This window comes from Psammomys obesus, unplaced genomic scaffold (assembly GCF_907164565.1).
Source record: "Psammomys obesus unplaced genomic scaffold, mPsaObe1.curated_primary_1811, whole genome shotgun sequence".
Taxonomy (NCBI): Eukaryota; Metazoa; Chordata; class Mammalia; order Rodentia; family Muridae; genus Psammomys; species Psammomys obesus.
In genome coordinates this window covers 646564-660557 of record NW_026594091.1, presented here as the reverse complement: position 1 = coordinate 660557, position 13994 = coordinate 646564, and the positions used below count along the sequence as shown (strand labels likewise).

Genomic DNA, 13994 nt, shown 5'->3' with positions numbered 1-13994 from the left:
ATGACTAGGAGTACTTGTTACCCTTGCAGAAGACCTGGGCTTGCTTCCCAGTACCTACATGGTGGTAGGTAATTCCAGTTCCAAGTGACTCAGGAAACAAGGGATATAAGGAAAGTAGAACAGAGCAATAGGGACAGAAAGACAGTACACCAAGGCTTATGAGTTCATGACAAACCACCCTTGGTGGTAATGTTTGAGGGCATGCTTGGGTAGAATGTTCCAGAATCCCTCACCCTGCTATACCTGATAATGACACACTGGTTCTCACAGTCGATCAGCATATTCCGATACATGTTGTCAGTGAGGGCATAGATGTGCGGAGGATTCTCATACTGGGCCTGGTGGTGGAGGTCAGGTCTCAGCCTAGAGCTGGGGGGAATCGGGCTGTAGGTGTGGGGCTCCGTCCATCCTTTAGCCCTATACTTACCGCACCCTGGTAGAGATCAATTTCCCGGTCAGTGAAATAGGGCATCTGCTTGAAGGGGTTGACAGAGATTAGCACTGAGCCAATATATGTCTTGAGAGGTAGTTAAGAACCATGTAGTGTCTTGCTTCACCTTTCAAATACTTCTTACCCCTTACTCTGTCCTAACATGACCTCCCCAAACCCCTTTTGCTTGGAGAGAGAGAGATCAGATGCTTGAATGTAATTTGAGTCTTGTAGGAAAAGACATCTGGATCCAGAAACAGGGGAGTAAGTGGTGCAGTACTTTAGAAACCCTAAGGCACAGGTGCAGTGGCGGCCACAGCATCTCAAGCCGCAGCACTATTGTTCCTTGATCTATTTGCCCATCCTTCTTCCATTCATTTTCCCTCCAACCCTGGGCTGGGCCTTCACAGGCCCTTTTGCACTGCCATTCCTTTGTCGTCCTTCCCTGTCCCAGCACTCCATCCTGACTTCCACTGCCCAGTTGTCCTTCTGTGTCCCTGCATTGCTTGGCATCCTTCCTTTCCCAGCACTCCATCCTGACTTCCACTGCCCAGCTGTTCTCCTGTGTCCCTGCACTGCTTGGGATACAAAGATGTAGTCATCCAGGAAGCGCTTGCGGAGGTTGCTCACGATGGCGTCCTCAGTGACTTGGGGCAGCAGCACCATGTCATCCACACCACTCTGCTTCACATTGTGACTCTGCCAGTGAAAGCGCTCCTTGCTGCCCTGGAGATAGGGAATGGTGGAATGGGGGTGAGTGAGTCCTTGCAAGAGAGCATGATTGGGGCATCTAGCTTACCTTTACCACCATCTTTTGAATTGCCCTTCCTCAGATAGCTCAGTAATGGCTAGAATTTTGTTTGTTTGTTTGTTTTGGAGACAAGGTTTCTCTGTGTATCCCTGGGTTTCCTGGAACTCTCTGTAGACAAGGCTGGCCTCAAATTCAGAGATCAGCCTGCCTCTGCCTTCTGAATACTGGGATTCAAAGCTTGCACCAGCACTGCCTGTCAGCAATGGCTAATCTTAATTGTCAGTTTGACACAATTTAGAATCACATGGTAGGAGACTCAGTGAGAGATTATATATATATATATATATATATATATATATATATATATATATATATCAGTTTGGCCTGTGGCATTTCTTTGGGAGATTGTCCTGATTACATTTATTGAAGTGGAAAGATCTGTTCATTGTTCCCAGCCACATTCCTTCACTGGGGAATTCTAGATGAGCATTATACCAGTCCCTGTAGAGAAAGAGTTGGATAGATACAAGTATGCATACAGTCTCTCTCTGTCTCTGTCTGTCTCTCTGCATCTCTATCTCTGAATCTCTCTTTTTTTCTCTCCCTCTCTCTCACAATGTCTCACTATATATTTCTGGCTATCCCGAAACTCACAATGTAAACCAGGCTATCCTCTAGCTTACAGAGATCAGCCTGCTTCTGCCTCCCAAGCGCTGGGATTAGAGGTGTGTCCCATCAAGTCAGGCTCTCTCTGCTCTTGCCTGTGGATGTCATCTAACTAGCTGCCTTGACTTCTCCACAGTGATGGACTGTAGCCTGGAATTGTTCACCAATTAAACTCTTTGTTCTTTAAAGTTGCTTTTGGAGGCTGGAGAGGTATCTCAGTGGTTAGCAGCTGGTTCCAGAGGAACTGGGATCAAGTCCCAGCACCCACATGGCAGCCCACAACTGGCTGCAACTCCAGTTACAGGGAATCGGACTTTCTTACATGGATACAGGCAAAGCACCAATGCACATAAAATAAAAATAAATAAGCAAATAAAATAAAGTTGCTTTTGTCAGCATATTTTATCACAGACACAAACAAGTAAACAAACAAACAATGACAACCCTGTTTCTTCCTCCCCTCTTGGGAACATCAAGGAGGTAGATAGGTTCCCTGTCCAAAGTAACATCCATTCCTGGAATTTCTCTTTTGGTTCCTCTTTTCATCCATACCGTCACCTTGTACTTTCCTGCTACAAAGGATGGAGTCATCCCATTGCCAAGCCTTCCCCACCATGAAATCTCCAAAATAAACCCCTCCTCATTTAGGTTGTTTCTATCACAGTGCCGTGAAGGGAACTCACTCATAGGACAGAGTTGATCCCATCTCTCTGTGTCAGATAATCTGTCCATGTCTTCCCATCACCTCCCCCCATTCCTCAGATCTACAAATAACTGGTTTGTTTTGAGGCAGAGACTCACATAGATCACACTGGCCTTGAACTCACTATGTAGTATGATTCTTCTGTCTCTCTCTGCTCTTGGTTGTGGATGCAATGTCACTTCCTGAGTGTTTGAATGACATGTGTTCGCTGTTGGGATCATAGCACAAACATCCTTGTGCCCACAGATATCTGGGGAGACCAGGAATGTTAAACATACAGGATTATCTTTTCAATGGAAAGATGAAATATCTATTCTTCCACCCAGAAAGCTAGGAATTGGTAGTGATTAATATAGACTGGTGATTTATGTTGGGTCAGGCCATATCAAACTCCTACAACCAGGACCAGAGGTAGCTGGTAATATAAATGACCCTTACAGCTAGGGCCTCTCCTAAGCTCCCACAACTAGGACCAAAGCTGGCTACTAGCTCAAATGACCTCTGCATTACCTGTATGACTGAGACTAGGCCAGAGCCTTCCCTCTAAAGCTAGCTCAGGTAGCCTATCTCTAGAATCCATCTTCTTGGAAGAAATGACATGTATCTTGAGGAGAATTTCAGTGCAATACTTCCTTATGTGCTGGAAATTTTATTATGCCAGATTTTTTTTCTAAGTTGTACTGTGTTTTAAATATGCTGACAATGAGCTGTCTGTCATCAGATTCTTTAGAAGTTTTTTGTTTGTTTTTGTTTTTTCAAGACAAGGTTCGTGTATCTTTGTCTGTCTTACAAACAGACCAGGCTCTGTAGACCAGGCTGGCTTCAAACTCACAGATAATTCGCCTGCTTCTGCCTCTGGAGTGCTGGGATTAAAGGTGTGCACCACCACTGTCTGGCCTGAAGTCTTGATCCAGGTTGATGAAGTCCATCTGAACCAAGTTTTCATTTTTATCTGTTTGCAGTTCACTCCTCGTCCTGACACCTGCGGAGACCTGTGTTCCCTGTGCCCGGTTTATGTAGTGCTAGAGATCAAACCCAGGGCTGTGAGCATACAGGCAAGAACTCTTCTAGCTAAGTTACAACCTCAGGGAGCTATGACAACCCTGCTTCTTCCTCCCCACTTGGGAACACCAAGGAGGTGGATATGGCTTCTTTAGGTTCCCTGTCCAAGACGTTGAGGCTGTAACTCAGGGATCTTTCTAAAGTATGGTGCTTTCCAGGCATGGTAGCATATCTGTAATCCTAGCATTTGGGAGGCAGAGTTGGGAGAACTTCTTTGAGTTTGAGGCCAGCCTGACTTACCTACTGAGTTTCAGGCCAGCTGGGGATATATAATGAAATTCTGTCTCTAAAAAGGGCTGACAGTATGGTTCAGTGGGTAAAAGTGCTTGCTGTTGAGCCTGATGACCTGAATTCAATCCCTGGGACCCACATGTTGGAAGAAAAGGACCAAATCTCTGGCCTCTGCATGTATACCCTTTCACAATCAGTTGATCAATCAATCAACACATATCTATTTATCTATCTATGTATCTATGTATCTATCTATCTGAAGTACAGATCATCAGCTACAGCCATATCTCAAGTTCACAGCCTGAACAATGAAGGCTGAATCCTTTGCTTTGACATACAGAACTATGGGACATGGTCCTGGCTAAACTCACCTCCATTCATTCATCCACTCCCTCTCCTTGCATCCTTTCTTCCTTCGAAGGAGCTCTTACACCTTGAAGATTACACCTGAATTTCATTATTCAGCAAAGGATGATTTTAAGCTTCAGCTCTCTCTGCCTCTATCTCAAGTGTTGGGATAACAAGATTGCACAACTAGAGGTGTAAACAGTGCTGATGATGCAACCCAAGGCTTTGTGCACGTTCAGCAAGCACTTTACCAACTGAGCTATATCCCAGCTCCTTTCCTGTCTCCCTTTCTTTCCTTCCTGACCACCACAAAATGAGTAGCCTCTACTACCAGCTCCCAGTGCTAGGAAATGCTGATTTTTCTAAGTCCAAAGTAGTGGATAATACTGAAACCATGAATCAGTCTATCCCTACTAAGTTGTCTGTGTCACGCATTTTGTCACAGTGATGAAAAAGCTAGTAAAAGAAGGACATTTAGAGGTGGGGAGGACAAAGAAGGATATGGTGGTTTGAATGATATGTCCTCCATAGTCTTGAGCATCTGAATCCTTGATTCTCATAATACCTGGTCAGTGCTTTAATGGTGGTAGCACTGTTTGGACAGTTTGGCAGGTGCGGTCTTGCTGAAAGATGTCACTAGGGGTGGGCTTTGAGAATTCAAAGACTTATGCCATTCCTAGTTGGGTGTCTCTGCTTCCATTTGTGGTTTGAGATGCGAATGCTCACACTGAGGAAGTCACCATGCCTTCCTCCTCTCATTTCCCACTCTGCTGGTGATGGCTCTTATTCTCTGGGATCGTAATCCCCAAATGAACTTGTCTTAGTTACTTTTTCTATTGCTGTGAAAAAACACCATGACCAAGTCAATTCAAAAAGTAAGGATTTAATTTGGCTTACAATTCCAGAGAGTTAGAGCTCATGATGGCAGAACAAAGGCATGGTGGCAGGAACAGCTGAGAGTCCACATCCTGATCCACAAGGAATAGGCAGAGAGGTAGGAGTTTTGAAAACTCAAAGCCTGCTCCCAGTAACATACTTCTCCAACAAGGCCACAATTCCCAAACTGCCCAAACTTTGCCATCAGCTTGAGACTAATTATTCTTAAACATACGAGCCTATGAGACCATTCTTATTCAAACCACCACAAAACTCTTCTTTCTATAAGTTGCCTTGGGTGTGGTGTTCTATCACAGCAGTAGAAAAGTAACTAATACAGAAGGTATAATACAGTGAGGGAGGTGGGCACGGCGGGGCACTGGACTGAAAAAGGAGTACTCTCAAGTCTGGAGGTCTGGGGAGCCCCTATGTACAGCAGTGACTGTTTGCTCAGGGGCCAAAACAATGTATAGGTGAACAGTGACTAATGCCTTCAAGAGCTCTGACCCTAGGGAGGGGCACTTTGGTATAGCAGGGTTTTGTTTTTATCTGTGCTGGGGATGGCATATAGAGCCTTGTGCAGGTTAGGCAAGTGGTCTACTACTGAGCTACACCCCCAGCCTTTGTGACTATTTTTGGTTGTCTTAGAGTTGGAGATATAGCTGGTATTTTTATTGGGTGGGTACCTGTACACAATTAGAGATGGGAGAGAGAAGACGGACTCACTATGAATACCAGGCTCCCTCTAACTCACAGAGATTGTCTGGCTCTACCTCTGAGTGTTAGGATTAACAGCATTGTCATTACTCCAGGTTCAGCAAAAATATTTTGTTTAAATAGAAAATCAATACCAGTTGAGTGTCTTTAATTAAAATGTTAGAAATATGAAGTGTTGATTTTTTTAAAAATTTTAACCAACCAACCAATCAGCCAACCAACAAAACCAAAACCAAACTAACCAAAACACCACCAACAAAACCCAAACCCACCACCACTACCAAAAAACACCAAACAAACAGCAAACCCATTTTGGAACCCAAGCATGGCTCACAGCACATGGGAGGTTAAGGATATATTGTCATGGGCCTGGGCTGCAGAGTGAGACCCTGTCTCAAAAAACCAAATAGAAAACAAACAGACAAACAAACAAAAATGTCTGAAGAGATGGGTTGGAAATTAAGAGGACTTGCTCCAAAATCATGAGGACTGGAGTTTATATTTACTGCGTAATAAGTTGGGCATCCCTAAAAAATGCCTGTAACCCTAGTTCTGGGTATAGGAGTGCATGGAGACAGAAGGATTGCTGCAGTTTGGGGCTTCAGCCTAGAAAGAAATACAGGAAGAGACTGCATCAGGAGACTAAAAAGTGGAGAATGATGGAAGAGAACCCTGCCATCCTCTTCACCCTTTTCTAATCTCTTAGTACAAGCATGTACAGGCGTCTGTATATGCATACAGCTGCATAGACACAGACACAATATATAAATACATACATCTTCAACCCCAGCCCCCACTGTTGGGATGTGTTCATTTGGTAGAGCATTGTTTAGCATATACCAAGCCTTGGGGTCCATGCCAGCACTGCATATGCCTGACATTGTTGGTGTACAGCTCTCATCCCAGTACTCAAGAGGTGGAGCAGGAGAACAAGTTCAAGTCCATCCTCAGCTATACTACATTAAGTTGGAGGTTAGCCTGGGATAAAAAAGATCCTGTCTCAAAAAAATTTTTATTTTGGACTATTTGCACTATGGGATATTTCATTGTTTATGTACAGCAGGAAACCATACAAGACTCCCGGAGAGGTGAGGCTGAGTCCAAACACATCCTTTATCTGTCAGTGCCACCTCCCAGTCCCACTGGGGATTGCCTTCACTACTCATGGGACTTTGCCACAGGGAGTATTGGCTCAGTCATGGGTATTTGGCAAAGCTACCACATGAGGTCAGGTGTGAAATTTTCCACCTGTGTATTTTATTGACACTCAAGTTTGAGCCAGGTGCAGTGACATACACACATGCCTGTAATTCGAGAACTCTGTAGCTGAGGCAAGCAGACTGAGTTCCAGGACATCTGGATGGCTTAGCTTAACAGCTGCTCTTGCACCAGCACCCACGTGGCAGGTTACAACTGTCTGTAACTCCAAACTCAGAGGGTTCAGTCCCCTCTTCTGGCTTCATTGGGCATCAGGCACCTTCCTTGGGCACTTGATCACTGCAGTGTACACAGACATATGTGCAAGCAAAACCATGCATGCGCCATTAAAATGAAAATAATAAGTAAAACATTAGAAAGAAAGAATGTAACATTAGAATCTAGCTGATACTCAGGCCACAGTGCCTTAACAGCAGTCTTTCCACTCACAGATACCAATAGGCACCCTCCTGAGACAATCTGAGTCCTTAGCCAGCATAGTAAGAGGTGTTGGGTGTTCACACATGGGAGAACAAGTTTACATCAGAGAGCCTTGCCACACTTGTGTCCCCCTTCTTTTCCTGCCTCCTGCTTGGAAATCAAAGAACCTGGTTGTAGGCTTGTGCTGTGAAACCTCCATCCTCAGAAAGGGATGACTAAGACTCACACTTGTGCCACGGGTCCCTGATTTTCTCTCTAAGAGTCCCTGCCATGTTGCCCATCTCTGGTGCTGGGGCCTGTACTCTCCTCAGGGCCGGGCTACACATTTGCATCTCAGTCTGCCTGTGCATGGTGCTAATAACTTTTACTAAACACCGTACTCCCTAACACCCTATCAGTGTCTCTTTGATCCTGCATCTAAGAGCTTTCACAAGTGGTCACATCTTGGGGCTTCACTGCATTTTGGGACCATAGTGTGACATCTTTGAGATTTGGAGACACATATTTTAGTATCCATACTTTTTCTTCTGCATTATGGGGGATTTACATGAATTTATTTCCTTCCTTCCATAGTGTTCTTCTTCCCTTCTTTTATTCTTGCTGAAATAGGGGATGGATCCCAGGGCCCCACACATGCTAAAAGCAGGCACTCTACTCCTCAGCCACACTTCAGTCCCTCACTTGGGGATTCTAGGTAGAGTCTCCACTCCTGAGCTAAGGTCCCAGCCCCTCACTGGGTAATTCTAGGCAGAGGCTCCACTCCTGAGGTATGCCACCAGCCCTTTACTTGGGGATTCTAGCCAGACCCTTTACTCCTGATCCATGCCCTAGTCCCTCACTGGGGAAGTCTAAGTGGGGGCTTTACCTGTAATCCTCCAGGATTATAGGTATTACAGTCCTTGCCACAAGGCCCTCCCTGGTGGGTTCTATGCTTGTCTTTTGTGCACAGGATCCTGGGTTCTTCTGAGGCACTAAAAAAAATATTTTGTAGTGCCAGATATGACACAACAAAATCTTGACATGAAGGAGACAGGGTAAGGGGAGGAGAGGGGAGGAATGCAACAGTGTGCAGCTATTAAAGGTGAAATATACCTGGAGATGCCAAGAAAGAGGTCCCTGGGGGTCAGAGATGTCTAGGACAAGGGATGGCCCAGGTGGGATAAGGCTGCAAGAAATTTTGGGTCATTCAAGCTACTGAAAATTGACTGCACTCTGAGAATGACCCCAGGGAAGTTCTCTGGTGTTGGCAAGATCCTTGTCTGAAATCACAGTGGGAGGTGTAGAAGGACATTGAGATCCTACCATAAGCCAGTCTGGCTGAGAAGACGAAGGACAGAGGCTGGGAAGAGAGGTTGGGTCACAGCAGTGGGTGCTTCCTGTTTGCAAGACAGGAAGACCAGAGAGAGTTAGGACAGAACAAGAAAATTAGGGGTGGAGTCACTAACACAAGGGTGAATCTACCATTCTCTGAGCTGATGGCTGGGGTATGAAGAACAGCTGGCACATGGACAGGCAGGCTGTGTAAGTGTCTGATAAGACAGGAAGTGCATTCTAGCTCTGCAGAGCATGGGGAAGGGCTCTTGTCTGATGACCATAGTAAGTAATAAGAGCAGCCATGGCTAACTTCCTGCTACTCTCATTTACTGCACAGGCTAAGCTTCTTGTTTTGGCACAGAGTCTTCCTCAGAAGTTCCAACTGGCCTGGCACTGTTATGTATCCCAGGCTGGTCTTGAACTACTGATCCTTCTATGTCAATGTCCTGAGTGCCATCATGTTTGACTAACTTTTCAGTGCCAGGAATGGATCCCAAGACTTATGTGTACTATGTGTTCTACCATTACCCTTTACTTCCTGCCCTTACTAATCTTTTGTTTTGTATTTTTCATTTAAAAACATTTTAAATGTATTACTAATAGGTTTCTTCTCCTATACAATAAACCAATTCAAGGATAGAAAAGTGAGTTTATCGAGAGGCCGCTCTTGGGCAGGTTTACCAATCTGACCTGAGGTCGGTGTCAATGACGTCGCAGAGCTTAGGCAAGGAGTGATGACATGTAAGCTAAGAGCTGGGATTGTGCCAGTGTATACATGGTCAAACACTGATCCCCTAGGCAGACACTCTTGGGTGGGTTGTGTTAGCTCAAAGTTTTCTATGTACAGGCTGGTTGAGAGAAAGAGAGCAGATAGGGTTTCCTGGCTTGTGCAGGGGCGAGCAGGGCTTCCAGCCAAACAGTTACTATTGTGTGTACATGCACATGATACAAGTGGCTGTGCATGTGTGAAGGCCAGAAGACAGTCAGTGCTCTCCACCCACCTTTATGGGGCTCTGGGGATTGAACTCAGTAACTAGGGTTGCTCAGAAAGTGCCTTTATCCACTGAGCCATTTTACTTGCCTTTATTTTTTTTTTTTAATTAAGGCACCACCCACCAGCCCTTAATCCCTCTGGGGGCATAGGCAAATGAGTCTGTGTTTTAAGCCAGCCTGGTCTACATAGTGAGTTCTAGGACAGCAAAGGTTATGTAGAGACCCTATCTATCATATATATACTGTTTGCTTTTCGAGACAAGGTTTCTCTGGGTAGGCGTGGCTGACATGGACTTGCTTTGTAGACCAGGCTGGCCCTCAAACTCACGAAGATCTCCCTGTGTTGCTTTTTTTGTTTTTGTTTTTGTTTTTGTTTTTTGAGGCAGCTTCGAGTAGTCCAGAGCAGCCTCAAAGCTGTTCTGTAGTCAGGGGTGACCCTGAGATACTGATCTGTCGCCTTTGCTTCCCAAGTAGTGAGAGGACATATGTGCACCATCACACCCATCACTTTGGGTTTGTCAAGGGTTAGGGATCAAAGCCAGGACTTCATGCATACTATCAACTGACCCACATCCCCATGACTAAGACATGATCTACATGACTTTAAGATGTGTATGTGTGTACATACACACACACACACACACACAAATGTGTGTGTACAAGTGTGTCTGTGTGGGGTGTGGGTGCTGATATGTGTGCATGCAGAAGCCAGAAGAAGGCCATAGTGAGTTGAATCTTTAGGACCTGGAGGTAATAGACAGGACATGGATGCTGGGCCCTTAACTTTTATTCTCATGCTGGAGCATCAGTGTTGTTTACTCCCGAGCCATTGCTCCAGTCTTGTGACCTGGATTTTTAAGTGGATTATTTCAACTCTTCCTTTCAATACACAGAGGGTAGTACTATTTATTAGGTACAATTTTCAGAAGAGAAAACAATAGTGCCTCGAGGTCAGAGGCTGCAAGGCCAGCTGTGGTTGGCCCTTCTAGCCTTAAAGCTGGGTTCCTCTTTCTGTTCCCCTCCCCTCATTGCTCAGTGGCTTCTGTCTCTTCAGTCTCATGACATTCACTCCTTGTCTGTCCTCCCTCCCTTCAATATCCGAGCTCCTCCAGTTACTCTGAGTTCACACTATGTCATAAAATAATCAGTGTATTCCTGTGTGTACTCCTGGCTACTCATGAGGTCGAGGCAGGGGTTTGGCGATGTTATTTAGTTGGCAGAGTGTTTGTCTAGCTTGCAGGAAGCCCTGGATTCCACCTCCAGCACAACAAAAATTGGGTGTGGTGGTATACATCTTGAATCCCATTATTCAGGGGATGGAGGCAGGAAGATCAGTAGCTCAAGAACACACTCAGCTACATAGTGAGTTAGATACTAGCCTGGACTACACGAGTCTGAAAGCAACTATGGGCTGTTTTGGTGCAGCCAGTACTCAGCAGTTAAGAACACTGGCTGGGGGTTAAAGAGATGGCTTAGTGGTTATGAGCACTGACTGTTCTTGCAGAGGACCCGGATTCAATTCCAACACCCACATGGTAGCTCACAACTGTTTATAATTCCAGGAGCTTGCAAAGACATACATGCACGCTAAACACCAATGCACATAAAACAAAAATAAATAAATTAAAGGAAAAAACCCCATTGTCTGCTCTTACAGAGGATCTGGTTTGGTTCACAGCACTCACATGATGGCTCACACATGTTCCAAGGAATCTTATATCCTCTTTTGTCCTCTTAGGGCCAAACACATGGTACACAGACATATATGCAGGCAAAGCACACATAAAATAAGAATAACTAAATCTTAAAAAGCTTAGCTAAACAATCAAATAAGTGAATGAATTAAGTACCCTGGGGTTAAGACACTCTTTTGTCCCCCATCAAAAATACTCCTTTGTCTCCCTGGTTCAAGCTGAAAGTTTGTGTTCCTAAGTTCCTTTCTTGAGCTGTGGGTGAGGGGAGTTGCAACAAATAGGTTTGTGGTCTCAGTTGACCACAGCTAAATATGACTCAATGTGCTGTCTCTTGTGAAAGACACTGAGGGGCTGGAGCTGGCTATGTTGAGAAGTGGAAGGCAGATTCTTCCTCTAGCTCTTTAGTCAGCTCTGCCTACGTAGGGGTGGGGTGGAGATGACATGACAACCTTCTTCATGCTGTTGTAGGGAGGGGCTGTTTGTGGTCAAGGTGGTGGCTCTTGTAGGGCCTAGTCTTGCAAGCCCTGTAGTGCAGTGAACACACTTCCTGATTTCTATCAGTGCCTGGAACAGGTGCAGGCCCCACCTAGGCAGATGGGATCTAATGCCTGCTCTCGAAGCTGTGAGTGGTTCTGCAAGTTGATGAAGACAGTCCCTTAAGGAGAGGCCATGTTGGAGGGTCAAAGACTAGGTGGGTTTATCATCCAAAGTTAAACTAGCAGCTTTACTTCAAGGACCAAGAAGGCCTTGGATATGCACGTGTGGTAGGGGTGAAGCTCTGGGATCTTAGCCTTTTTGGAAAAGAGAGCCCAAGTCCAAATGAGGCTGCTAGGATGTTCAGAGGCTATTAACAGCAATAGACTGCTCAGTAAGTTCTAGGTGATCTCTCATTTCCTAGGAAAAGGAAGGGGAAGCCATAGTCAAGGTGACTAAGAGAAGCAGCCTCTTGAAAAGATTAAGCCAAAATCATCTAGCTTTTGAGGTCTCTCCTGCCTCAGTTTCCTCATTTGAAAAACAAGAACTCCAAGGGCAATAGACCTCATGGGGCCAGCTGCACAGATTCAATGAGGCAAGGGTTGTCACATGAAAATATTATCACTATGGGTGTCAGCCTTGAACTTGGCCAGCCCCTATGGGCCCAAAGCGGAAGAAAGAGCCAAATGATGCAACATTAGAATTCACCCCAGATATGTCAATTGTAACCTGATTGGCTGAGTGAATATACTCTACAAAGACACTTGTATGCCTCACTTTGACTATCAGGCTATTGAAATAGCAGACCCAAAGAAACTGGAAATTCCCCCCAGGAATATCATTCAGGCAGAAGAGAAAGCTTAAAGCTAGAGCCAGACAGAGGGACCTGACTCGTTAGACCACCTTACATTGATGGGTCAGTGGTGGGCAGCAACATGCCTTCACGAGGAGTTACACAGATAAGTATAACTCTGACCTCTAATTAAACTCAATCTCATTTCAGGTCCCTAAAGATGGACTTGGTGTGTGTGTGTGTGTGTGGGGGGGTGTTACTGTATTTCCTATTCCCAACATGGCCACATTGAATGAATCTCCATTCCCTTCTTTTGCTCTTAATTGGCTTATGGAGGACTAGTGGCTGAATCTGGCTTGTGGGAGCACAGGCTGTGACCCTAAGTCTGGTAACAAAGCACTGTTAGAAATGGGTAGTGATGAGCAAAAGCATCAGACTACAGAGAAATAGAACAGCCACTTCCTTCCTTACCAGGGTCCTTTGAGCTGTGGAGATGTGAACCTGTAGCTGCCACTGGACCCAACTGTGGCTCTTTCGCTCCACCCATGGGCCTCAGGGTGTGGGCTCTAGAACTGTGGACCTGTTTTCTACCAGCATGAAAGTTTTTGGACCATACCCTATACCCTGAACTGTGCAAACAACCTTCTGACCTCCCAAAGCTCTGAGTGTCTTTCTTGCCCTCCATAGGGCTGGGGTTGGGAGGTGTCTGGTGGGATCAGTAGGCTTATTTCTTTTTGGTTTAGCTAGAGGTCAAAGAGTAGGGACCTTTGTCTAGTACACTTCCTCAAATTCTCCACACAAAGGCTAGAGTTGGGGAAACTGAGGTTTTAGTCTTTTATTCACAAGGGAGAAACCTAAAGCAGATCCTCTTATCTTTCTTGTCCAATCAGTGGTGGGTCTTTTTGTTCATTATTTTTAAAAATACCATACTGCTTTCTGTACTCAAACCCATATAGATAAGGCCTGACATATTTAATAGTTTGTAACCTCTGTGTGCTTTTTAAAAAATTAAAATTATATTTATTCATTTATATGTTGTGGGTGTGTGCTTGTGTGACACCAGCACACCTGCAGTCAGAGGACGACTTGAAGAAATGAGTCTTAGGATGGAACTCAGATCATCAAGCTTGGAAGCAGCACTTTTACCCTCTAAGCCATCTTAATAGCTCTGTCTTTTCTTTTCTCTTCTCTTCTCTTCTCTTCTCTTCTCTTCTCTTCTCTTTTCTTCTTCTTCTTCTTCTTCTTCTTCTTCTTCTTCTTCTTCTTCTTCTTCTTCTTCTTCTTCTTCTTCTTCTTCTTCTTCT

At 45.0% G+C, this 13994-nt stretch overlaps 1 protein-coding gene across 1 annotated transcript in view; it reads right to left on the bottom strand.

Moving 5' to 3' along the window:
* Positions 1-13994, bottom strand: part of Myo1f (myosin IF) — a 50870-nt gene that overhangs the window by 31948 nt on the left and 4928 nt on the right. The window contains exons 2-4 of the mRNA XM_055617883.1: positions 1019-1156; positions 428-517; positions 244-338 (exon numbers count right to left, since the gene is read on the bottom strand). Of these exons, the coding sequence (XP_055473858.1) occupies positions 244-338; positions 428-517; positions 1019-1156 (323 nt within the window). The remainder of the gene's footprint in view (positions 1-243; positions 339-427; positions 518-1018; positions 1157-13994) is intronic.